General features: G+C 36.3%; 1 protein-coding gene across 2 annotated transcripts in view; it reads left to right on the top strand.

Moving 5' to 3' along the window:
* Nucleotides 1–1,963: 1,963 nt before the first annotated feature.
* LOC131047356 (uncharacterized) overlaps nucleotides 1,964–27,447 on the top strand; it is a 62,357-nt gene continuing 36,873 nt past the window's right edge. For both annotated transcript variants that reach the window (XM_059219834.1, XM_057981240.2), the window contains exons 1-3: nucleotides 1,964–2,681; nucleotides 21,584–22,127; nucleotides 22,831–23,085. In XM_059219834.1, coding sequence (XP_059075817.1) covers nucleotides 2,157–2,681; nucleotides 21,584–22,127; nucleotides 22,831–23,085 — 1,324 coding nt within the window. In that variant the 5' untranslated portion in view covers nucleotides 1,964–2,156. The remainder of the gene's footprint in view (nucleotides 2,682–21,583; nucleotides 22,128–22,830; nucleotides 23,086–27,447) is intronic.

The following is a 27,447-nucleotide window of genomic DNA, read 5'->3' as shown; positions in this document are numbered from 1 at the left end:
ACGTTACTTCCATCGAAGGACTGTAACAAACTTCAAAGAGTTTGCACTAGCGTTACTTCCATCAATATGGCAGAACTGTAGCCATACTCTAGTTAATGTTTAATAAGATGAAGAGTTAATGGCCGAGAAAGAAATAAAAGAGAGAGATTTATCAATTAGATTATGATCATCGAAGCATGCAAGAGATGGTGAGTATCAATATAACCATGGACCTTATAACCAATATCTATGTTATTCGAAAACCACAAATCATTGAAAATGATAGATGAAACAATCCACTAAATGTACAACTAATAATTTTTTTTTTCAGTGCCAACCGAAGGATGCATACCTAATTTTGGCGAAACTCTAAACACAACAAATATTCTGCAGAGAACCTCCACTCGAGGAAGAGATTTCAGTGAACAACACAGAGCCAATCACCTCCGCTTGAGGAAGAAACTGTGCCGAGGAACGCCCGTGCAGATGAATACTCTGATTGCAGAAAACACTGATTGTAGAACACCCATGTGGAAATTAAAATATTTTGATTGTAGAATTGAATCGATGTAATTGAAGAGAGGTGAATGTGAGTCCTCTATATGGAGCAGTAAAGTCAATCCTTTCAACTTCCTTCAGTAAAGAAATTGTATTGAATGTGTTTGAAGCATGCATCGTAACGGCTGCAGGATCTTTAATGTTGACACGACTGCTATGTGGGGTTGGCATTAAAGAATCTGCTTGGACCATGACTGCTTGGACGGTGACAGTTCAGGAATACAAATCATTTCTTTTTTCTTACACCGTTATTGGTGATGACCCCTATATGATGCCATTGTAGGTTACGCCTCTCGGTGTAATTATGAAGCCACAATAAAACAATGTAATAAAATAAACAAGACCATCAATTCTTTTTATGTATTCAACTAGAAAACTTAACAAACATTTTAATTATGATTTTCTTACTTACCATGACCATCCTTGTCAAATAGACTAAAAGCCTCCTTGAACTTAGTAATCTGGTCATTTAATTGCTCAATCATTTCTTAGTTTAACAGATTCTTTATACATTGTAAAATAAAACATATTTAGAACTTTAAATGAATAAAAACAATCACATCGCATATAAATGGTTTTTAAAAATCAAAATGTACCAAAATAAGTTGTAAAAACACACATTATTCAAAATACAAGTCTTAGATACCACAACATTAGGCAAAATAATAAACCATTGGGGATATTGAAGGTTTATCATCATGCATGGTAGATGCTCCTTGACTCTCACTAAATATAAATTTAATGTGTAAAATATTTAATTTGATATACTTGGTGGAGGCCACCCTACTTGGAAAAGCATTAGACATGACAAGATGATGATGGATTGTGACTCTATTCTCTCTCATATTTTTGTGAGTGTAACTTTGTGAAGTTACTAGTACCGTCCTTCATGTGGCTCATGCCAAACTAATTGGTGGTATACATGTGAAACTTATTGGTGGTAGACATGCGAATGGGTACAATTAATAGAAATGAAATTCATTAGTTTATGAATTAAGGGAACACATGCCATCGTCTGTGCTCATTGGAATTTTCAATTGAACACTCAGTGAAAATATTCTGAAGGAAGTAACTAATCGAAAGATTAAACAAAGAACCCTCTATATGTCAATGACTCTATTATAAGGTCAAAATAAGCAAATTTGAGGTAGCTATTTTAAGATTGCATAAAACCTTTCTCAAGTTTAAAGTGTAATTTTAACAATATATTATTAAAATAAATAAATTAGATTAAATTTTTTATCCTAAATGCTAAATTGTTTAACTTATTAATTGCGTGTCTATTCAATTAAATGTTAAAAATATTCTAAAATATAATTATATAGACATCGTCAATATGTAGCTAGACACTGTTAATTTTTTTTAATTGTTAATACTAATAATTTTATAAATCAATATAAAATCTTCTAAAAGAGGCAGGAAATATTTCAAATGCTATTTACAGTACACAGATACTTCACTAAACCCTAACACTTAATTCCTCAACAGCATTGATGTAATACCAACAGGCAGGCTGAGTGTTTTAGGAAATATCCAATTGTTTTAGCAAAAATCAGAAGTTCTTGAGCGAGGGTTTCATCTGAAAGCTACTAGGGTTTTTGCAAGTTTACACAACTGCTATGGCGAAAATGGATTCTGATGACTTTGAGGAATTTTCGATTATAGGAGAGGAGCACGAGGATCTCTATGAAGCCGTCGTTTCGCGTTTTCAAAACTCTCAAGCTCCCCAACACAAGCATCTCTGCGCCGTTGTGGAGGGCATGGCTCAGGTCATGAAAGATCAGAATCTGCCCCCTTCTTCTACTGCATATTTTGCAGCCACAATGGCCTCTCTTGACCGTCAAATCAAGCACGGGTTATTAACATCTGAAGATGACGGGGATCCCGTCATTACGGCGCTCTGTATTTTTTTAGCCATGGTTTTGCCCAAGGTTTCATCGGCTGTAATAAAATCAAAATGGAGGTCTTCGATTAACACGCTTGTTAAGCTTTTGAAGAATAGTTCTTGTGTATCCGCCGGTGCGGCCAGGGCCGGAATGAAGTGCATTGCAAGCTTACTTTCTGTGGCGGACACTTCGAATTGGCCCGTAATTGCTCCTGCATATGGAATTCTTTTGAATTATTCTACCGACCGTCGTCCCAAGGTATTTAATCTGGAATCTAAAAGTGCAGGAAAAAAAAACTAACACTAAATATAATATCCAAAATTTAGGAAAGCTAACACTTAATAAAAGTGTCCATCTATGTCAATTTAATTTCCTAAACATAGAATGTTTCTGTGCCCAAAACTAACTAGTTTCCCCAAAGTTAATCATGGTAGCAACCTCTTTCTCGGGAATAACTTGGCTAACCAAAAGAAAAAAATTTCTATAAAAAATAAGGATTTAATTTGGAATCAAAAGGTGCAGGAAAAAAAAACTAACATTATATATAATATCCAAAATTTAGGAAAGCTAACACTAAATAAAAGTGTCCATCTAGATTCTATAGCAATTTAATTGCTAAACATAGAATGTTTTTGTGGCCAAAATTAACTACCGCTGTGTCAGATGAAAAAGAACACCAGCTGAACAATAAAAAAACAATGTTTCAAGTTTTTGAGGAAGTTTTTCAAGTTTTTTTAATTTTCTTTTTAGAAAAAAAAACAAGTTTAACTATTTGTTTTAATGTCTTTTGATTTTCGTTTTGAACTTCCATTAGCTTGTTTATATCGTGGGCTTACATTTTTTTTTCTAATTTAAAATTTTGGAACTTTTTGTAATAGCAAAATTAGATTGCAAGAATGGCCAGTAGTTCAAGTTTAGCAGGTGTGGGTGCAAACCGAAAATATAAATTGTAATGTCCCCAAATTATAAATACCCAAAATTTTGCCCTAGATCACAATTTTTAATTGAACAAAGTAGGGTTAGAGATACCTTTCACTTTGATCAAGACCCTGCAAACAAGTTAGGAATCATTTACAATCATGATTCATAAAATAGATCTCTTCAATTAGAATTCAATAAATATGTATTAGAATTATAGATCTAATCACAAGATTGCTTAAATTGTTTTGAGAAGGCTCAACCATAGAAGAGCTATGATAGGGTGCCCTAGAAATTCTCTACTCTAGGCCCAAGGTTAGGATCTTATCCTCCTTGACCTCATGTGGTCCTTAATTGATGGTCCTCAATCATCATCATGAGGTGGACTTGTGGTCCTTAACCAATGGTCCTCAACCATTTTTACGAGGCGCCATACCTAGTGAGGAATCTATAACCATTCCCCTCAATCTTGCGACTTATATCCTACTTCCCATAATTGAACATTCTTAATGCATTCATTTACCATGACAAGGAGCATGAAGAGCATTCACAATAGGGTGCCCTGGAAGTCCGTCCTTTCTATGCCCAAAGGCAGTACCCTTTGGCCCCATGAGACCCTCCAGTCTTATACCATGAGGTGGCGTACCTAGAAGATGACCCCAACACCGTTCCCCTACTTGTAATTCCCCAATTTCTCTACCATGGCTGTTTACAACAGTCAGACAGTATAAATATGCATAACATCTTATACCCTAATCACATATTTGCTATGTCCATATATTAAACCAATCATGGATAGCAACACAGCATAAATCAGCAATATATCTATTCTGCTATGTTAGGTAATCATAAACAACAATGCATATTAATTCAGAAGTATGCAGATATACACAAAATCATTATAAATAGTATTATAGCATGCTATGTCAGATAATACACAGAGTTATTATGCACAGAATTATTATTATACACAGAATTTTTATATTATGTATGGAAATCCATACCACAACCAATATATGAATCACACTTGTAGTATTATTGCCTTTCCTTTTCATCTGGTGAAGTTATATTATACCCCTCCATCGGGTCTGTAGAGTGGTGTCTTTCCTATAGAAACATGACCGATGGGAGGGTCATGTTGGTTTATTTGCCCATTGCACCTCCTGTCATCTAATCCTCCTTTTAATCACTCTATCGATTAGAGCTGAGTTACGCATTGATTAATGCTTAATCGTCCCATTGGTCAAAGGAGACTCGCTGTTCCCAGAGGAAAGGCGATTCACAAGGCAGTGCTTAGTGGTTATGAATTTGTTTAGGGTGGTGATTACAGGCTGCTGCAGACATTCTTATGATTGATAAATTGTGAAGTCTCACTATTGTGAGACAATTTCTAATTAGATATTGTTGAATCTGGTCGGGATCATGAGAAAAATTGATAAAGGTTCTCCTTATGGATGTTGGTGTTGGAAATAAGCCACACCCGGACCAACGATGGACTGGTCCAAGAGGGGCCAGTAGCTCAGTGGTAGAGCACTCCAGCAGCGTATGGAAGGTCCTAGGTTTGAGTCCTAGCTGGTCCATGTCTCAACATGGTATCAGAGCCAGGTCCAGGCTAGGAGCCCCAAGCACACGAGAGGTGTGGCTTAAGGGGGGGTGTTGGTGTTGGAAATAAGCCACACCCAGACCGATGATGGACTGGTCCAAGAGGGGCCAGTAGCTCAGTGGTAGAGCACTCCAACAGCGTATGGAAGGTCCTAGGTTCGAGTCCTAGCTGGTCCATGTCTCAACAATGGAGACATACTACAATGCTTGAAAACCTCCAGAAGGTTGGGATGTCTTTGGAATTGTAATGAGTGTAGAACCAATTTTTAAGAGCTCATATTGTTGAGTCAGACTTCACTTTTGTGGCCCTCTTGGAAAAGGGATTAGAATGTGTGAAGGGCCAGACGAGAAGGGGTTGTCTATTGAAAAAATTGTGGCAATGGCCTCCCAACATCCTTTCTTGGAGACACCCTCTATGCAAGTAGAAGATCTTGATCTTTTCCACAAAAGAGGCCCATTGGACAAAGCATTTAAAATGTAGGCAAGATACGTTGTAGAGGATAAAATTGCACATTGCATCTATGCCAATGGTTTTCCTTTCAACTTGGTGAGATCACCATGTTGGTGAGAAATGGTGGTGGCAATCAATAGTGCACCTCTTGGTTTCACAAGTCCTGGTTATGAAAAGGTGCGCACCAACTTATTGGGAAGAGAAAAGAATTTGTAGAGACATCACCCAAACCAATTAGAGATTCTTGGGTTGAATCAAGAGTTTCTATTGTTTTCGATGGATGGAAAGATTACAAAAAATGTCCATTAATAAATGTTATTGCAATGTCCCCCAAAGGGTCAATGTTTTTGAGGGCAGTTGATTTTGAGGGGCAAATCAAAGATGCAGATTTCATTTCTAAATTCTCATTGAGTCCATAGAGATGGTGGGTCATGAAAATGTTGCCTAAATCATTATAGACAATTCAAAAAATTGCAGGGGTGCAGGTGCTTTGGTTGAGCAAAGATATGAACACATTTTTTGGACACCATACACCATACACTCCCTTAACTTGGTGATGCAAGCAATTGGCACTCAAATAGTGGGTGAAATAAATATACCAAGAGGGTGAGGAGATTCAAATGTTTGTGACAAATCACCATATGTCACAAGGCATTTTTCAGGACTTTCTCGACGTTGGAATTGTTGAAGGTAAATTTAATTTTATTTACGCCATGTTTAATATGTATATAATATTTTTTAATGTGTTATTAACATATTTTTTACATGATCCTAGGGTGCCATGGTTATTAGTAACCAATGGAGTGCTGGGAAGCAGACAAATTCAGAGAGGGCCTAGGAGGTTAGGTCATTGATTCTGGATGATGATTCGTGGGCTTGTGTGGAATATGTCTTGAATTTCACCAAGTCTATCACGAGTATGATCAGGTTTGCTGATACAGATACACCATGTTTGGGGGAAACCTATGATAGCATGGACTCCATGATAGAAAAAATAAAGGTCATAATAGCACAAAAAGGTCATATATTATATGTATATATATGTATACATGTATATACACATGCATATATTTACATATATATGTACATATAAACATATATATATACACACACACATATACATATACATATACATAAATGTATGTACATATACATGCACATGTACATGTGTACATATACATATACACATGTACATACATATGTAGAGATATACATATACATATAAATATGTACATGTATACATATGTACATGTATACATATGTACATATATACATATACATACACACACATATATACGGACGTACTTAAACCCATGTACTCGAAGGCAAAAAAATTTGCATGTACCCACGTGCTCGATTCTCACACCTGTACGCGTACTCGCTGTTGGCATTATGGATGAATTGATTATGTGTTGCATTGATGTTTTGTCATTGATGTCAACACTACCTGATATGGATGGTTACCGGCAGACAAGTTTTGGTTACCGGTAGAAGATCTAGTGTTATCGGCAGAAGAGATTATATGTTGACACTTCTTGCATGTTTGGATCAGTGAAGTATATTGGATTTCATATGTTATATGCTCCATGAGCATGTTTTGGTCAGTTGGTATTGGCTTGGTAATTGGATGTTATCATACACTCTGGTAAACCCTTATCGGCACTGGTTTAAGGCTTTACCAACAGAGCTTTCATTGAGGAATCGTGACAGGATGCACAATTGGTGTTGGTGTAGCTTCTTCGAGGATTTCAGGACGCTGAAGATGTTCTTTGATCGTGCTTCAAATGCTTGAAGACTTTGCTTTGGTGTGGTGGACCCAGAATAGGTCCGATACCTATCTAGGTTATGGACTGGTATCATGCTAGCGTGTACTCTACACATTACCTGGATGATTCGAGATGTTTTATGGATTTGTTATTATTGTTTTGGTCTTAAGCCAACATGGCATATCATTGTAAATGGAATTATGTAATGATATTATTGTAATATCTTTAGGTGGCCGACCTAATTGGTTTAGGCCTTAGGGTTTGTATAAAGAAGAGGTAGAAACTCTTTGTAAAGTATCATGGTTATTTGAAAGGTCATGGTCAAGGAATGTAATGTGAGAATATTGTAATATCATTCAGGCAGAGGAGTTGATCGACCATTGGTGATCTAATTGGATTTAGAAGAGGATTTAGACCTTCGGCATTGAGCTTAACCAAGACTGTAATCAAGCATGGTAGATGCTATTTCCAGCAGTTCACTCTATTGGATTGTTGTCCATTTATCTTGAGAAGGTTGTAGCCTCTCTGTAGTCAGTGATACTCTTTTGTAATGAGTAGTACGCTCTAGGCAGTGTGCCTTCCTGCAAGTGCAGGTCCCTCATTGTAACACATATTTTTTGCAGAAGTATCATCTGATTGTGGGTAGGCTTCCCACCGTGGTTTTTCCCTTTTCGGGTTTTCCACGTACAAATCGTGGTGTTATATGGTATGGTTGCTTTGCATTGATTATCTGGTTAATTATTAAGTTGTATTGTTTACCGGTATCTGTTCCTACCGGCATCTGTCTGTGCTTAATTGGTACTTGATTTGTTTAAGATCATATTGTGGATTAAAAGTTATAATCTGTTAACATCTGATTCACCCCCCAGGCCCCCCTCTTAGTTGTTCACCGGTTATCCTAACCATTGGTATCGGAGCATTGGTCCTCTTTTGCAAAAGCTTAATTGCTTGAGTTAGATCCTATGGCAACTAACACTTCTAATCCACCGACAACTATTTCCAGAAGAGAAATCCCTAAGCTTGATGGAACAAATTATGGGATATGGAAAATTCGAATGGAGATTCATCTTAGATGTCTTGACAAGGATATTTGGGAGATCACTGAGAAAGGATACACACCTTATGATCCGACATTTGGCAATCCTGCTTCTGTAGACCTGGAAAGAATGTTGAAAATGATTGCAAAGCTAGAGAAACCCTCTTGTGTGCACTTACTGATCAATAGATTATGGGATTGACTGACAAATCATCGGCTAAGGTTATATGGGACAAATTGCAAACTCCAAATGAAGGTGACCCTACTGTCAAAATTGCTAAACTTGATGGTATGAAAACTTGAAAATGGAAGAAAATGAAAGAATTGCTATGTTTATGGAAAGAGTAAATGAGATTGTTATGGGAATGCAATGTTGTGGAGGATCTTCTAAGTGAAGATGAAATAGTTTCCAAAGTCTTGAGAGCCCTTCCACTGGCTTACAAGATGAAGGCAACTGCAATTAATGAGTTAAGAACAATGGCAAACACTTCTGTCAACAGAGACATTCTAATTGTGAAATTATCTGCTTTTGAGCTTGAAGAATTTGGATCTTCTGGAGTTGTAAAGTCTGAACATGCTTTTCATGCATCATCATCAACATATACCGGCAAAAGTGATTGGAGAGCCCTATATGCAAAAGAATTGGAAGACACGAGGAAAGAAGATGAAGAGCTTGAACAACTTGAAGCCTTATTTGCTAGAAGAGTACCTAAAGGTCCAACTGGAAGTAAGTATGAAGGAAAAACACCTTTTAAATGTTTTGCATGTAATAAGATTGGTCATTTTGCATCTAGATGTCCTGAAAGGAATGCAAGGTTTGAAGAAAGAGTTAAGAAAACTTTTATGCCTAACCCGAATAGATATAGATTCAAGAAAAGTAAACAATGCTACATAGCAGATGAGGAAGGAGTAACTGACGACTCTGGAGATGAACCGACAGAAGACTCTGCTAGTGGATTTGGAAATGGAAAAGAATGGGTGTTCTATGCTTTGAAGGAAGATGAACCAAAACTGGCTATCAAAAATGAAGAGAAGGCCCTGGCAGCAAAAGCTGAAGATAAGGATAAATGGGTAATTGATAGTGGATGCTCACATCATATGACCGGAGATAAAGGGAAATTTCTGTCCCTGCAAGAATGCAATGGTGGTCAAGTTAGATTTGGAGATGACAAGGCATGTATGATCAAAGGTAGAGGTATTATTTCTTTGGATGGCAAGCATAATACTGATAATGTCTATTATGTAGAAGGTTTAAGGCATAATCTTTTGAGTGTTGGTCAATTAGTTGATAAGGGTTTTCAACTTCAGTTTAAAGATAGAAAATGCGAAATCATTAACAAGACTGGTTTGGAAATTGCAACCGGTATTCAGACATGAAGTAACATCTTTCACTTGAACATTGGTAATAAGACATGTTTGATTGCTCATATTGATGAGAGTTGGCTATGGCATAAGAGGTTGTGTCATGTTAATTTTGATTGTATTGTTAAGATCAATTCAACTAAGGCAGTTAGAGATATACCTAAGATTATGAAGCCTCATAATCCGGTATGTAAGGAATGTCAATTGGGTAAGCAAGTGAGAAGTTCTTTTAAGAGCATACATGATAAATCTAATGATGTACTTGATTTGATTCACACTGACTTATGTGGTCCAACAAGGACTAGAAGCTTTCAAGGTGATAGGTATTTCATGCTGATTATTGATGACTATTCTAGAATGATGTGGGTGACTTTTCTGAGGGAGAAGTCTGAAGCTTTTGAGAAATTCAAGATCTTTAAAGCGAAGGTTGAAACAGAAACTGGATTGAAAATTAAATGTCTAAGATCATATCATGGCGGTGAATTCACTTCTCATGAATTTAACAGTTATTGTGAGACAAATGGAATCGGGAGACAACTATCTGCACCTAAGACTCCTCAACAAAATGGAGTAGTTGAAAGAAAGAACAAAACCATTTTGGATGCAGCTAGATCTATGATGATGGAAGCCAAATTGCCTCATATCTACTGGAGAGAAGCAGTGAGTACGACAGTCTACACATTCAACAGAGTTCACATCAAAGGTGAAACCGGTAAGACCCCCTATGAACTATGGTTTGGACATACACCTACTGTTAAGTATTTTCGAATTTTTGGAAGTAAATGCTATATCAAAAGAGATGATTCAATTGGAAAGTTTGATCCTAGATGTGATGAAGGGATATTTCTTGGTTATTCAATTAAGAGCAAAGCATATAGATGTTATAACAAAAGACTGCAGAAAATTATGGAAAGTGCTAATGTGAAAGTGGATGAACAGTACAAAAATAATTCTATATCATATGACAGGGAACCGTCAGTGGAAATGATCATACCTCAACCAGTACAGGACGCTGAAACAGTTACACCGGCACAATGAAAACATTCAACTATGACTGATGATTAGAGCAGTGAACCTGAAGTCCAAAAGACACCAAGGTATGTAAGATTAAATCATTCTGAAGATCAAATTATTGGAGATAGAAACAAGGGAGTTATGACCAGAAGAAAACTGGCAAATGAAGAGGTATGTCTTATTTCTCAAATTGAACCGACAATTGTTATTGAAGCTTGTAAGGATAAACATTGGTTAAAGGCTATGGAAGATGAATTAGATCAAATAGAGAAGAATGAAACTCGGTCTTTAGTTTCTTGGCCTAAAAATAAGAATGTTATTGGAACTAAATGGGTTTTTAGAAATAAACTGAATGAGGATGGTCAAGTTATAAAGAACAAGGCTAGATTGGTTTGTAAAGGATATTCTCAAATGAAAAGAATTGATTATGGTGAGACATTTGCACCTGTAGCTAGAATTGAAGCTGTTAGACTATTTCTTGCCTATGCAGCTTATAAGAACTATAAGGCTTATCAAATGGATGTCAAATGTGCATTTTTGAATGGTGAGCTTGAGGAAGAAGTTTACATTGAGCAACCTGATGGATTTTCATTGACAGATGACAAAGACATGGTTTGCAGATTGAAGAAAGCTTTATATGGATTAAAATAGGCTCTTAGAGCTTGGTATGCAAGGTTGGATAAATATCTTTTGAAGCTTGGTTTTACTAAAGGTAGTGCTAATAGTAATCTATATAATAAGATCATTGATAATGATATTCTGATTATTGAAGTTTTTGTTGATGATATCATTTTTGGAGGAGAAGATAAACTGTGCATGGAATTTGCTAACAACATGAAAAATGAATTTGAAATGTCCATGATTGGTGAGATGAAATTTTTCTTAGGTTTGCAGATTACTCAAACTTACAAAGGCATTTTTATCTGTCAAACTAAGTATCTGAGGGAATTATTGAAAAAGTTTTGTATGGAGAATTCCAAACCGGTAAGTACTCCTATGGCTACAAGTGAGAAATTATCTATCAAGGATACTTCTACACCGGTAAATCCGACAAGGTATAAATCTATGATTGGTGGTCTGTTATATCTAACTCAGACTAGACCTGATATTATGAATGCAGTAAGTATTGTTTCAAGATATCAAAGTAATCCTAAAGCAAATCATGAATGTGCAGTAAAGAGGATATTTCGGTATTTGCAAGGAACAACAGAATATGGTTTATGGTATTCCAGAAATGATGATTTCACTTTATGTGCATATACTAACTGAGATTGGGCAGGTGATACTGATGACAGGAAGAGCACTTCTGGTGGAGCTTTCTTTCTTGGAAAGTGTTAAGGAATTTAGATCAGGGATAGAGAATACAATAGTCTGGTAATATGTAGTGAGGATAGACTTTAATAAGATCATTGCAATGAATATGTTTTACCTTGGATGTGTATATATATATATAACTCTAACTATTTATCTTCTATGATAATATCGACAACTTGCTGGTTCGTGAAGCTGCGACGGTTATTGGTTTTAGTTCACAGCAAGTGTCAATGCCTATAAATAAAAGGATGAAGAGTCATGTCCACGTAGGGGCATGACTATATGCCACGTAGAGTCATGTCCCTACTGGGACATGACCCTTCGTTCAATGTTGTTATATATTGCTTGCTTTAATCCGAATGAAGCTATATCGTTAACACTCCCTCTTAGCAAAAGAGGATTTTATTTCATAATTAAGTTTTAAGGAACAACATTCTAGATATACACATTCATTTGACATGATCATTCACTCAGTGACACTTACTAGTGAAATACTTCATATCTCAGAGAGATATGGATTATCTGATATCCAACACTCTGGGACAACAACTACTTGAAGTCTTATCAGATTACAACCTTGATTCTAGTGACAATTGTAACATTGTCATTATCACAGGTGCAATAATTTTAGTATCATGATATCCGACACATTCCGGGACAACAAATTAATGTATTCAATCATGATATGATTGTTATCATAATTTCCGACATATTTTGGAACAATCATTTTATGATAACAATTCAATAACTCATCATAGCAAATTTAGTATCAAGATTTCCAGCACATTCCGAGACAACAACTTAATGTAGTCAATCTTGATAACAGATCAGGCTATTGTGAAAGTCGTCACCTTACAATAGCGATCTTACACTTACGTCACATGAAAGATCGTCACCTTCCATGACATAACACATACATGCAATATTGCATTCAAGATATTCATGAATATATCAATTACATATGATTAAGATTAATATCAGAAATATCCATTATAATTTAGTCATACCAAGTTTACCTCTAAAGTACTCCACTTTCAACTTTGCAAGAGGTTTGGTGAATATGTCGGCACTTTGCTCTTCAGTGCTGATGTAGGTCAATTTGATGACATCTCTGTCTACCATATCTCTTATGTAATGGTATGGGATTTCTATATGCTTGGATCGATTATGAAAAACTAGATTTACAGAAAGTTTGATGCAGCTTTGATTATCACAGTGAATCGCAGTGGGGTTTAGGGGCTTCCCAAATAGTCCAACTAGCAATTTCTTTAACCATACTGCCTCACGTGCTCCCATGGAGGCAGCCATATATTCGGCTTTGGTGGAACTCTGAGCAATTGCTGCCTGTTTTCTGCTAAACGAGGATATCATAGCTGATCCAAGACTAAAGGAACACCCCGTTGTACTTTTACGATCAATGGAACTTCCTGCCCAGTCGGAATTAGAATACCCTTGGAGTTGTATCTCAATATTTTTATACTTCAAGCCAAGTCCAATAGTGCCATGCAAGTATCTCAGAATATGCTTAGCAGCCATTAGGTGAATCTTGTTAGGTTCGCACATGAAATGACTTAACACATTGGTAGTGTAACAAATATCAGGGCGAGTGTTTACCAGGTACATAAGAGATCCAATAATTTGTCTATAGTATGTAGGATCTGTAGGTTTTGAATCTGCTGCTTCACTTTTGAGCTTATGAAGATTTGTTTCCATTGGAATGGATAGAGGCTTACAATCTATCATACCAAATTTGGTCAGGATATCAGTGGTGTATTTTCCTTGATTTAGGAAAATATAATTCTCTTTTTGCCATACTTTTAGGCCTAGAAAATAGTGCAGTAGACTTAGATCCTTCATATTGAATTCAGCCACAAGATCTTGTTTGCATTTTGAAATGAGGTGATCTTCTCCTGTTATCAACAAGTCATCAACATAGAGAACAAGTATTAACATGTCACCATTTGATATTTTGAATTATATGTTAGAGTTTGCTTCATTTTTGGAATATCCTAGTTTGGAGAGATAACTATCTATCCTTTTGTACCATGCTCTGGGAGCTTGCTCAAGGCCGTAGAGAGCTTTTTTTAGTCTACACACATAGAGATTTCTATCATGTGTAGCAAAGCCTTCAGGTTGTTCTATATATACTTCTTCCTCAATAACACCATTCAATAATGCGGTCTTCACGTCCATTTGGTGTATCTTCCACCCTTTGGAAGTTGCAATGGCAATGATGGTTCTTACAGAAGTATATCGGGCAGCTGGAGCAAATGTCTCTTCGTAATCAATTCCAGCCTTTTGAGAGAACCCCCTGTCAACGAATTTGGCTTTGTGTTTTTCAATACTACCATCTGGTGCATATTTGATTTTGAATAACCAATTTGATGAGACAATCGATTTGTCTTTTGGTCTAGGTACAATATCCCAGACATCATTTTTTAAGATAGATTGGTATTCCTCAATCATTGCATCTTTCCAAGCTTGACATGTTAAAGCCTCTTCAACATTTGATGGTTCAGATTTTGTAAGTTCGATCATGAGTGCAACATAGCATGATTGACTTCTTGTTTTCTTATTCTCTTTGAAGATTTCATCGGGTTCCACATTATTTTCTTCAATCATCTTTCTTGCCCATAGTGGTCTTTTCTTGTTGTTAGGATTTTCAGTATTCTCGAAATTAGGTGATTGAAGTTCATGATTTTCTATGCTATTCTCCCTTTGATTTTTAATTGTAGGATTTTCATCTGATTCTGTGGTTAGATCATCTTCTGCACTTAGAGATAGTTTATAAGCAGCATCTTCTTCAAATTTGACATCTCTACTGATTTCAATAGATCTTCGTCTTGGAATATAGACTATGTATCCTTTAGTGGTTTCACTGTAGCCAACAAATATGCCTTTCTTCTCGGAGGGTTCTAGTTTGGTTCTTTTTTCTTTAGGAACGTGAATATACACGTGGCAACCAAAGATTCTCAGATGGCTTAAATCTGGTTTATTTCCCGTAAAGGCTTCTTCAAGTGTTATATTCTCTAGGATTGAATGACGACATCTGTTTTGAATGTACACAGCTGTATTTGAGGCTTCAGCCCAAAATGAGATATGTAGATTTTGATCATGCATCATGGCTTTAGCAGCTTCGATGATGGTTCTGTTTTTTCTTCTGCAACTCCATTTTGTTGAGGATTATAAGGTACAGTACACTCCCTCTTAATCCCAATAGAAATGCATAATTCTTTAAAATTTTCAGAGATATATTCACCCCCATTATCTGATCTTAGAGTCTTTATTTTCTTCCCAGTTTGATTTTGCACTAGGGCCTTAAATTCTTTAAATTTCAATAACACTTCATTTGATTCTTTGAGTTTTATGAAATAGATCTAAGTTTTCCTAGAGTAATCATCAACAAATATCACGTAATACAAGAATCCCCCTAGTGATGGTAATGACATCGGACCACACAAATTAGTGTGGACAAGTTCTAGTACAACTTTTGATTTGTGTTCACTTGGGAAAGGACCCTTTTGAGTTCTTTCCTAGAGCACATCCTTTACAAGTTCCAACATGATCAGATTTTAGAATGGGTAATCCTGTGGTAATTTTTCCTATAGAAGGTAGGGCACTAAATCGAAGATGTCCTAATCTTCTATGCCAAATTTCATTAGAGTTTGATACTTCATGATTTAGTGCTTGTTTTTGAGTATTACATAATTTGTATAAACTACCATCTCTAGATCCTATAGGAATAGCATTCTTTATGTTAGAGTTTTTAGGCCAGAGTAGAACTTTATCTTCATGGAAGGTGACACGATATCCTTGATCAGCTAGTCCTGAAATAGAGACCAAATTCATTTTCATACCTGGTACAAAGAGAACATCTTTCAATTGTAATGTAACTCCTGTTCTTAATTGAATTGAGCAGGTCCCAATTCTTTTCACTGGATAGGTAGAATTGTCTCCTATTGTAACTTCTTCAATTGAGTGGCCTTCAAAGGTTTCTGATTGATCTCTAAAACCGGTTATGTGTTGAGATGCTCCATTGTCGATTATCCACATATGTTTGTTTGAGTTTAGTTCGCTTGATAAGGCTAAGAAAAATAGAGGATTCTCTACTTCCTTGACTTCAGCTATGGTTGCTTGAGCTTTCTTTCTTTTTGGGCAGAACCTATGAATGTGTCGAAATTTATCACACTTGTAGCATTGAATCTTGGAGAAGTCTTTGCTTTTGTGATTATTTCCTCTCTTCCATTTGAACTTCCTTTTCTTCCCTTTGTTGCTTGTGTTAGCATGTAGTGTTTGAATTCCCCCCCCTTTGTTTGGACCCAATCCTCTTGTGATTAGTGGAGATTCTTCTTGAGTACAATCATTCTTGAGTTGATCGAATTTTGGTAGTGTCGGATGAGCACTAATGCCTTGAATAAAAGATTTTCAACTGGATGGTAATTCCTTAAGTGCTATTAGAGATAGCTCCATATCATCTATATTATTCCTAGTAGTTGACAATTGGTCTTTTAATTTTGAAATCCTCATGAAATAGGATGTGATTGCTTCTCCTTTGTTCATGTAGATATGCATTAATTGCTGTTTTAAAGTGAGCAATCTGCTTGCATTATTTATTTCATATGAGTTTTGAATGGTCTTGAACATATCATAAGCTGTAGTTAGTTTTGAGATGGTTGGGAGAATGTGATCTTTAACAGCATCAATTATGATTTTCTTAGCCTCGTTGTTGTGTCTTTTCCAGGTTGTTTTCTCTGGCTCGTCTTCGGGCATCTTAGTATCTTCTTCTATGTATGCATCTATTTCGAGTTCTTGAAGAATTGCTGTTATTCGAATTCTCCATGAGACAAAGTTGGATGCGCCTTCGAGTCTATCCTCCACTCTAACACTGTTCACCATGATTGTTTTTCCTTTGACTCTGAGTGCAAGTCTGAATTTTTTTTAGAAAAGAGGTGTCACTATTTTATTATTTCTCTAGCAACGTTGCTCTGATACCATGTTAAGGAATTTAGATCAGAGATAGAGAATACAATAGTCTGGTAATATGTAGTGAGGATAGACTTTAATAAGATCACTGCAATGAATATGTTTTACCTCCGACGTATGTGTATATATATATATATATATATATATATATATAACTCTAACTATTAATCTTCTATGATAATATCGATAGCTTGCTGGTTCGTGAAATTGACACGGTTATTGGTTTTAGTTCACAGCAAGTGTCGATGCCTATAAATAAAAGGATGAAGACTCATGTCCACGTAGGGGCATGACTTCTACGTGGCTTATGCCACGTAGAGTCATGACCCTATGGGGACATGACCCTTCGTTCAATGTCGTTATATATTACTTGCTTCAATCCGAATGAAGCTATATCCTTAACAGAAAGAAACTGGTTTCATGGATAAGCAAAAAACAGTCATGCATTTCTTTATCTACTGCAGAAGCTGAGTATGTTGCAGCAACAACTAATTGCACTCAAGTTTTGTGGATGAAGCAAATGTTGAAGGATATCAGGGTAAATTGTAGTGAACCGGTAGTTATCTACTGTGATAACTCTGCAGCTATTGACATGTATAAGAATCTGGTATTTCACTCTAGGACTAAAGCATATTTCAATAAAATATAACTTTCTGAAGGACAAGGTAGAAGCAAAGGAAGTCAAATTGGTTTATGTGAACACTAAAGAACAGATTGCAGACATATTCACTAAACTGCTGTCTAAGGAATCATTTGAGTATTTGAGAGACAGGTTAGGGGTTTCTGCCCCCCTGACAGAGACTTGATTGATAAAGTTTGTCATCAGTCCGACATGTATTCTCAGAGACATTATTCATTTCGACACTAATGAGTGGTGCTACTACTCAGGGGAAGTAGTCAGCTTTGAGATTCGGAGGTTTATATGATTGCTTTGATATTTTTGTCAGGTTTCTGGCATTGATGTCAAAGGGGGAGTGATAGTAATGTTGTGAAAAATCATTCTGAACCTTACAGGGATATCTTTCACAGGGAGAGAGCTATTGATTGTTGGTTATCTTCCACAGGGGGAGACTTGTTTGGCGTCTCTTGGTACTTAGATGTTTTTCACATCTAGTGTTTCCATCAATGCCAAAGGGGGAGATTGTTGGCATTATGGACGAATTGATTATGTGTTGCATTGATGTTTTGTCATTGATGTCAACACTAGCTGATATGGATGGTTACTGACAGACAAGTTTTGGTTATCGGTAGAAGATCTAGTGTTATCGGCTCAAATTCCTTATATAACTGTTTTGATCAAACAAACCCTAGCCAAAGAGAAATTTTTAACTCTAAAAGGAAACATTGAACAAATCCTTTCCGACAACTGGCAAACTAAATACAGTCACAAGATTAATTTACAACTAACAACCCCATTGGGTTTTCATTTCAACTAAAATAGAACAATCATTGGTAGACAGTACTTAATTAGATTAACATCTTGAATCACCAACCCCATTATCCCAACACTAAGATTACAAGGAACTGTTACACAATAAGAGAATGGGTTGTGTAGTTTTTTTCTTGCAGAAAGAGTAAAGAATCATTAATACCACGGACACTAAACTCAAGACTGATAAGATAATCTTCAATCTAATACCTATGCATTATCTTATTAACTTTAATATAGAAGCCCAAGTTTCTCAATCACAGTAGCTTAAAATCTTTCGCAGAAGCCAATACTTCTTTGAGACAGTCATCAACTTTAATGTTTTAGAGTTAAAAAAAAACACCATGTAAAGTGTTTCTGGATGTGTGTTGTCGTTGCTCGCTTGTGGGAGCACTTGGGATCTTTTGGGAGCACCTGCTAGCGCCTTGGGGGTGTACCAGCCGCCACCCTGGGTCTACAGTGTACCTACAGAGAACCCAGGGTGGCTGGGACATTCCCAAGGTGTTCCTAGGGGGCTCCCTTTGCTGCTCCCAAACCTTGCCTGGTTGGGTATGGGAATGGGACCTAATCTGGAGAACCCGGTAACAAAGATTTAAAATGCAGCAGATTTAACTCTAATATTTCTCTGCTGCTAATTGTACAGACATATATGAGCAAATATGGTGGAGATTTCAAATGAATTTTACTGTTTGCTGGATTTCAAATTACTTTGATAAAATCTGGCAAACTCTATAACATAGGTTGTAATGCACTTGCAGTTGTTTTTCCCTCTCCCCACTGTAATTTCACCCAAACCTTGCCTGGTTGGGTATGGGAATGGGACCTAATCTGGAGAACCCGGTAACATCCATACCTAATCTGGAGAACCCGGTAACATAGGTTTAAAATGCAGCAGATTTAACTCTAATATTTCTCTGCTGCAAATTGTACAGACATGTATTAGCAAATATGGTGGAGATTTCAAATGAATTTTACTGTTTGCTGGATTTCGAATTACTCTGATAAAATCTGGCAAACTCTATAACATAGGTTGTAATGCACTTGCAGTTGTTTTTCCCTGTCCCCACTGTAATTTCATCTAATTCGGTTGCCCAAGATCCTTAAGTAGGAGGTGAAAGTCATAGGCTGTACAAGCATTCCAAAAAATCAGCTGGGTGTCCTTCAGTTAGTAGCTTTTGTGCGGCTACATTTTTTTTGGTCATCTACACCACAATCTCCTTCACCTTGCCATGTAAGTATTCAATATTCTTAACTTTTTTTTTGAAGCATCAATAGACTTGAGGAAAACGATTTAATTGTTGAGGCAACAAGGAAATTGAGAAGGGTTTGGTTTCAACCATCTATCAGACCATAAGGCATTATTGTGCAACCCCTTTTGCATGCATCATTTTGTTGATAAATCAATGCACTTGTACTCTTTACAAGCTTACTCAAATTGAACCTCTTATGTCAGCTTAGATCTGTAGTTCAGCAGTGGTCAAAACATCAAGTATTGTTGGCCAATGAGGGTATTTAAGAAAAAAACTATATCTTCTTTGGCCACTAAATAAAAAAACTTGTAAAAAATAATATAAATTTTCCAAGTATCTCCTTGCCAAATTGAATGGTATGTTAGATTGGTACCAAAAATTCACAGTTGCATCCATTGTTGTGTTTTGCTTGCCTTAGGCCAACCAATATTCTTGACTGAGGGTTTAGAACTGGGACCAAAATGAAAACTTGGGTCTTGTCAATTCTGTTTGAGTCTCAAATCTATGGTTCAAATTGATTTTTTTCTCGAGACCTTTGATACCAGCATTGTTTTAAAACTTGTGACTTGACAAAACTTGGCAGGCCCAGTTTTGACTTGGTAACTCAACAAAATTTGACAAATTTAAAACAAAACCCATAGCTTTATTTACTTGGTAAAATTCGACAAAACTCAGTATTGGCTATGATATTTTTGTGTGGTTACTTGGCTAATTTAGTAATTTTCAATCTATGGTATGAGTGATTCATGCATGGTGTGAAACATAAGTTCTTGCTCAGGGTAGTGGTTGTTTAGATATCTTTAAGGGGATGTGGATCATTCTTCACAATTTTGTTTTTGAATCTCACATCTGGTGTTTGATTGTGCCCTTGGGAGCTGCTTTTTTAAGTTATTTAGGCAATGCATGGCCCAAGTCATCTACTTAGTACAATGCAAATCCTACAGTGGTCCTGTGAGTGTAAAAATTGTTTGTAGTTTGTACAACTAATTGGATTCATTTCCACAAAACTATCAGCTTTATGGTCTTTTCATTGTATTGCAGCCTAGACTGCACATCTCACCAAAATATATCTCTAAATGCCCTGCATCATGCACAGGTTCTTGCTCAGGGTAGTGGTTGTTTAGAGATATCTTCAAGGGGATGCGGATCATTCTTCACAATTTTGTTTTTGAATCTCACATCTGGTGTTTGATTGTGCCCTTGGGAGCTGGTTTTGAAAGTTATTTAGGCAATGCATGGCCCAAGTCATCTACTTAGTACAATGCAAATCTTCCACTGGCCCTGTGAGTGTAAAAATGCCTTGTTTGTACAGCCAATTGGATTCATTTTACACAAAAGTATCAGCTTTATGGTCTTTTCATTTTATTGTAGCCTAGACTGCACATCACGCCAAAATATATCTCTAAAAACCCTGCATCATGCACCTTTCCTGTTTAGCCTTTCTTAGGGAGGTATGGCCCTAACACGAGTGGCTGTTAGTATCTTCTTTTTAAATATAGGCAATTTTTCACTTAGCTGAGGATAATGATTTCACTGCATATCGACTTTTATTGGGTAATGTAACAAATGCCTTTACAATCTTCAAATTGGCAGGGGTTAAACCTGTGAGTTTACGACAAAAACAAAGATCACTTATAGCAATTGTTGAACACATGGTATTTTGTTTTCTTTGCTTCCATTTGCTACAAATAACATTGTTCAATGGTGCATATGAGTCTCCGCAGACTCTCTATTATGATTATTTTTGTATGTCAGAAACTCTATTTTATTATTATTTTTGTATGTCAGAAACTCTATTTTGTGTTCGTAGTATCGTGCAAAGACTATATGGTGTTCCTAGTATTATTTGTTGTAACATTTTAAAATTTTTAAACCTTGTTTTTCCTGTACATTATTGAGTTCTAAACGAAACTAAAGGCTGCCTAATGTTTTCTGATAATTAATGATTAGTGATTGGTTTTTTTTGGTTTTATTTTGGTTTCTTCTTAAACCCATCCATTTATGCATGCTGTTGCATCGCCATTTATATTTTCAGGTGAGAGGATGTGCACATTTGTGTCTAGAGGATGTCTTGAGAAGCTACCAAGGTTTGCCTGTGTTAGGATTGGCAAGCGAAGGAGTTGGAAATCTATTTGAACAGTTCCTTCTTATGGCAGGTGGATCAAATGCTGGTGGGACTATAGGGAAAATTCAAGCAGATTCAAATGGTGCTAATGGTGCCATGGAAGTTCTACACATCCTTCATGCCCTTAAGATTATTTTGCCATTAATGTCAGGAAAAGTTATTTCAAAACTTCTGGCACATTTCAAATTGCTGATGCAATTGCGTCAACAATTTCTTACAAGGCATGTCATGAACATATTGTATGCCCTATGTATCCATCCAAGTGCTGATGTTCCCACTACGGAACTTACAGATTTGTTGGGTTGGCTTGCTTCATCTTTTTTCTCTGATGAGAAATCAGCTGATGAAATAATGTTTGCAGCACGATTACTGGACCATGGCATGAAAAAGATTTATGATCTTGATAAGAACTTATGCACAGTTAAGCTTCCTTATGTCTTCCATTCGCTTGCAGGTCAGTTTTTCTAATTAATCTACTGCAGAACATGCTCATATCTTTTAAAGTACAATTGTTGTTGTTGTTTAATCAGTTAAAATCATATGCCTAATGATTCTCATGAAAGGATATATGAAGCTGAATATGATCAAGTTTTAACATTAGATGTCTAGGTTGAATGAAAGCTACAATGCCAGTTAAAAGATTGTAAATAGTAAAAATTCTCAGATTGTCAATGGACATTGTCAGATTGAGTGTGCACTGTAATATATCACATTTTATGCAGTGTTCCTTGTGTTTTGTTCTGCTTAATTCTGATTTTTACTCGAAGAAAAACAAAAAACTTGTCTCAAGTTGTTTTACCAAGAAGTTGACTTGGTGGCACAAATTATGTTTTTGCTAAGTTTATTCCCCTTTATAATTTTGATAGGTCCACCAGGTTTTTTTTAATATGCATAGAGCATGTATGTCCAACACACATGCCATAGGCGGAGCCATGTGGTTGTGACTCCTGAATATTTACAGCACCAATTGTGATTTTTTAAGTTTTTACAGATTCCAAAAAAATGTTCAAATTGAGCATAACAAAAAAATTAAGACATCTGTTCCTTTCTTGCTGATAATGCAGATACTTCATGTAGAAAAGGATGGTTTGTTGTGTTTTTTCAAACATATTGTTTTGACCATGGATAAGTCTCTCAATCTATCACTTTTTTGGCAGAGGTACTGGCATTTCAACATGAAGAAGCAATATACGCTGCTTCAGAGGCTTTGCGATCTCTTACTCAGAACTGTATAGATGATAACATGATCAATCAGGGGGTAAGCGAAATCCAGGTGCAGACTGCTGTGCGCAAGTCAGGACCAACTCCAATTGAGAGGATATGCACAACTGCAGAGAGTTTGCTTGGCTATCAATTCAGCACATCTTGGGATTTGGCTTTGCAAGTGGTTTCTGTACTCTTTGACAAACTAGGTACATTTACACTGGATATAAAGGCTTGCTGTGGTACTATACTTAGAATGTAATTAGTTATAGGTGAATGGTTTAATTCCATTTTATGTACTTAGTGTCTTTTTACTGAAATTAATTATAGGCACTCTCTGGTGAATATATTACAGTGAATGTTTATTGTTTTTGTACACCAGTTAAGCATTCTTGCTTGAGCATGCAGCTTATATGCAGAGATGTTTATCATATTTCCTTTGTTAGCAACTTAGCAGGTCATTTTAAGTTCTTTAGTATTTAATAATTCTCTAGTACACTAAATTAGTCTCCCTTTTTCCCGGTCTATTTTCTGGTCTGGCTTGTTAGATGAAGAGCTATATATAGCATAGTTTACCAAATATTCAACTTGGCAATACTTGACAATTTAATAAAATACTTAAAAATGGTCACCCTAAAATATTGTTCCAGATGTGATCCCTAGGGAACTGAAACTATTCATGGAAACTGCTATTTGTGTGATTTAACTGATCTCAGATTATCTGAATGCTGTTATTAGCTGACGTTTGCCCCATGGTTTCAAGATTTCTTCATGTTTGAGAAGTCCTATAGACCCAGCCCACATGACTTTATGTTTCTGCCTCTGTTGAAGTGCCTCATTGCAAGACTTTGATGCCCTAGCCATCATGAAGTCTGCCTGTTGCATGAAATAAATGTTTTAACAATGCTTAGCTGTTCGAATTGCGTGATTATATGGCTAATGCCTAGACACACAAGTGGTGAGTTACAACTTGAGTAACTAATTTCCTGATTTCACTTGTGAGGATTTCCTGAGTCTGCTAGTACTCGGCAGGTGTGCCAAGTCCCAACTACGATATATAATGACTAAACTATATTTTAGGAAGGTCTGCCAAATTTGTAAGGAAAGAGAAAGATCTCATAGAGAAAAATAACTTGTCATGTGCAACTCAGCATTCATATTATGAGAAAGTTTTTCGTGGTTTGAGGTGGACAATATAGAAATGGCACACTCTGGCCATTCAGGGGCACACACAATAATATGAATTTGTTGAGCTTCTTATCAAGAGGCATGCCTCCAAATAAATGATCACATCAAGATAACAATGCCATGGTTGCCTTATTACCATGTGGTTACTTGTTCGATACTACTACCTTGTTTCCTCATTGAATGGTTTCCATTTAATATTTTGATGTTTTATAGTACCTGTTTTTTGCCGTGAGTACTTCATGGCTTGTTTCTGGTGCTTACTAGTTTAGGCTTATTATACATCTATTTATCTGTTGACAGTGCTAACAAAGTTTAGACATCCTCTAGATTATAGGTTTCCAACATGTTTAGTCCATGCACTTATATTTGAAATCTAATTCTTCTCTGCTTTTGTTTTCTCATAGAATACATGATGGTTGATTAAGCAATGGTTGAAAACCAATTTGAGAGGGCAAGAATACGAATAAATATAGCATACATGATGGTTAAATAAACAATGGTTGAAAACTAACTTGATAGGGCAAGAATATAAATAAATATAATTTTAAGGATGAATGGCAAGTTTGAAAGGCAGTCGCCACTGATTTTCATAACTGGTTCAACTTATCTCTTTGTTTTTATTAATGAACAATGTGTGAATTATGAACATAAAATGACCATGGCTTTTTTGGTGTAGATGTGGAGTAGTGGTGATTTCACACTTTTTGAAATCCCAGGGGACTGATATCGTATAACCCCTTTGTAAATGCAATGAATCTTCAGCTGGTGTAACCAAGCGATGAGCGTGAAGTCATACTGAATCCTGATTAGTAATAAGTAATAAATATTCCATAAGTAATTCATAAACACATATGTTACCAATTTCTTGGGAAAAGTTAACCGAGTATATGATCATCCCTTTATGAATTTGTTTAAGAAAAAATTGTGCAAAACTGATGAGTTCTTTAAGTGCTTTAAATGCAAGAGGTTATACTATGCATGAATTATAACAATTACAGTAAGTGAAAACATCACAAACATAGCATAACACAAGAGCGTATCATCTCGAATCCAATTTGGGAGGAAACTCTATAGAATAAGGCAGTTTTTCTTCTCTTGCCAATCTATCTTTTCAATCTTACAATCTTATTGCCTTCACAGGGCCTTGAAGGACATTTTCATTACTTATATAGTATCCTATACTTGGAAGAGTTTTCTATCTTGCTGGTCTGCACACTCTCAGTTGCACACAACTCCTTCAGAAACTCTCAACAATTGGCAGTTGGAAGAATGAATAAAGAGAAACGATGTATCAATTGTTGCTTATAATTGATGGGTGTGAAAAGTGATCCTAGACTAAGATGTGCATTAACCTAGAATCAATCCTTTTTCAAATACAACATCATTAGAAGAGATGTGAATGTGCTTGAGTATAGTCCTCAATGTAGAGCCGAGTTGTCCTGGATCCACACCTTTTCTGTTATCTTAGTTGTTGAGGATTTCGTTGAATTTATACAATAACTAGGCTAAAGAAGGCTAAATTGAACAAGGTTAACTGAGTGCAAAAAATGCAGAACAAAAGTACTAAAGAGGAAAGTAGATCTAGAAATGAATTGCAGAGAGGAACCTAGGATTGAAAGCAAAGGCTGACTGGGTAGGACTCTAACTTCGAGCTCTAGCATAAAAGCATTGTGCAGATGGGAGTTGATGTCAGGAATGGCTTGAGCAGGAATCTGAGCGGATTTCCTCAAAATCTAAAGCTAAAACAAGAGGACACTAGTGTTGGGCGCTACAGTCCTATGGTTTTGGGCTGTTAAAAGTCTGTAACTTTTTGTGATACTTTGCTCTGTCTGTTGGTGCCATTGTTGTAGTTGAATCCTTCGGATCTGTACTTGCACACACAAAAGAGGTAAAAATGGTTGTGTTGACAAGTGGCTTGCCTTAGTCAAATCCGGTGTTGGTGTTCCCACCTCCACAACAACAATGATGATGATGATAACAATCGTGTGCCCTTAGGAGAGCAGAGGCAAAGTAAACAACATGAGTGCTGAAAATGACAGTGGTACCTTTGTCATGAGCTGTTTTGAGGGGAGGGCCTAGTCGGCCTCATAAGCGGTGTTCCACAACAACCGATATTATTTTTGCCTGGAATGAATAATTAGGCAATAAAGCAGTGTCTGCTGGAGTGTGGGAGGCAGTCAAGTCCAGGAAATGAGAATATTCTGACCTGTAGAACTTTTGCTTTCATTTTTCATATGCAGTGATGGGGATCACAGGTGAGGTAATAATATATTTTAAGGTGATGGAACATTTCAGCTGTTTGTCATATATGATATTCACTTGAAGCTAGAATTGCTTTCCCGGGAAGAATTTTTTCACTGAACCACAATCTATGCTCTTATTTTGCAAAATAAGTCTGATAAAGTTACATGTTTTCAGGAATATGTTGGGGCTTGGGACAGCCTGGACAGATCATGCTGAATTAGAACAATGTTTTTGGCAAATGCTGAAAGGATCAGTAGGTACAGAAGAAATTATTGTTCTGTGAGATGTCAATGGAGGGTTCATCACAAATTCATTTAGGGCACAAAATTTTTGTTAGTGCAGTCATATTTCATTGAGTTTGTCATTGCTGTATTCTGATAGTGATGATGTCAAATCCAGTATGGAATCTGTAGCCAAGAAGTATGTTATTGTGCTTGAAATTATAATTGTTAATTGTGGCTAGCTTAAGTATCTCTGGAAATGGCTAGATTTTCTTGCTGGCAGTAGAAATAAGGTTTTAATTATATGGGACCTTTATTACAATTGATTCAGGCCCACAACTCTGATATACAAACTGCTAGAAGCTGTGTATGCTATTCCAAATCTATATGGGCTGGTGCCTATCATGAGTCAAAGTCCTCTTCTAAGAAGCAATAAGAAAATTAGTGTGGTAAACTTTATGCCTTGTGAAGAGGTTAAAAATTTCATTTATCTTTTTCTGATGGTGCTCAATGCTTGTATGAACAAATGGCACTGGATGCCCTCATTGGAACTGACAAAGATGACTAAAAAAGGGAAAGTTTTGCATTTCAAATCATCTTCTTGGATCAAAAAATGTTGTTTGCTACTGCTGATTATTATTTCCTCTTTTACGAACTGGTTGAGTAGAAAATGTGATAGAAAACTAGCTAGTGGTTTGTATGGTACAACATTGTGCATGGTCATGCATGTCACATTCATAAAGCTGGTTATATTCCATTTAGAAGTTCTAGGATGTCCCTGAGGCATATGAGAATCTTGTAAGTATCTCAAGTGACACCATCTGTAATGTCCGTTTTTTGTACTGGTAGTGTAGGAGTAGCATTGAGTGAGTGAACTGGGAGCATAAGCATAGTTAGTGTCTGAAATCATGAATATGG

The sequence above is a fragment of the Cryptomeria japonica genome, chromosome 4 (assembly GCF_030272615.1).
Source record: "Cryptomeria japonica chromosome 4, Sugi_1.0, whole genome shotgun sequence".
Classification (NCBI taxonomy): domain Eukaryota; kingdom Viridiplantae; phylum Streptophyta; class Pinopsida; order Cupressales; family Cupressaceae; genus Cryptomeria; species Cryptomeria japonica.
Note: the sequence above shows the minus strand (reverse complement) of the source record. Positions and strands in the feature narration are given on the sequence as shown.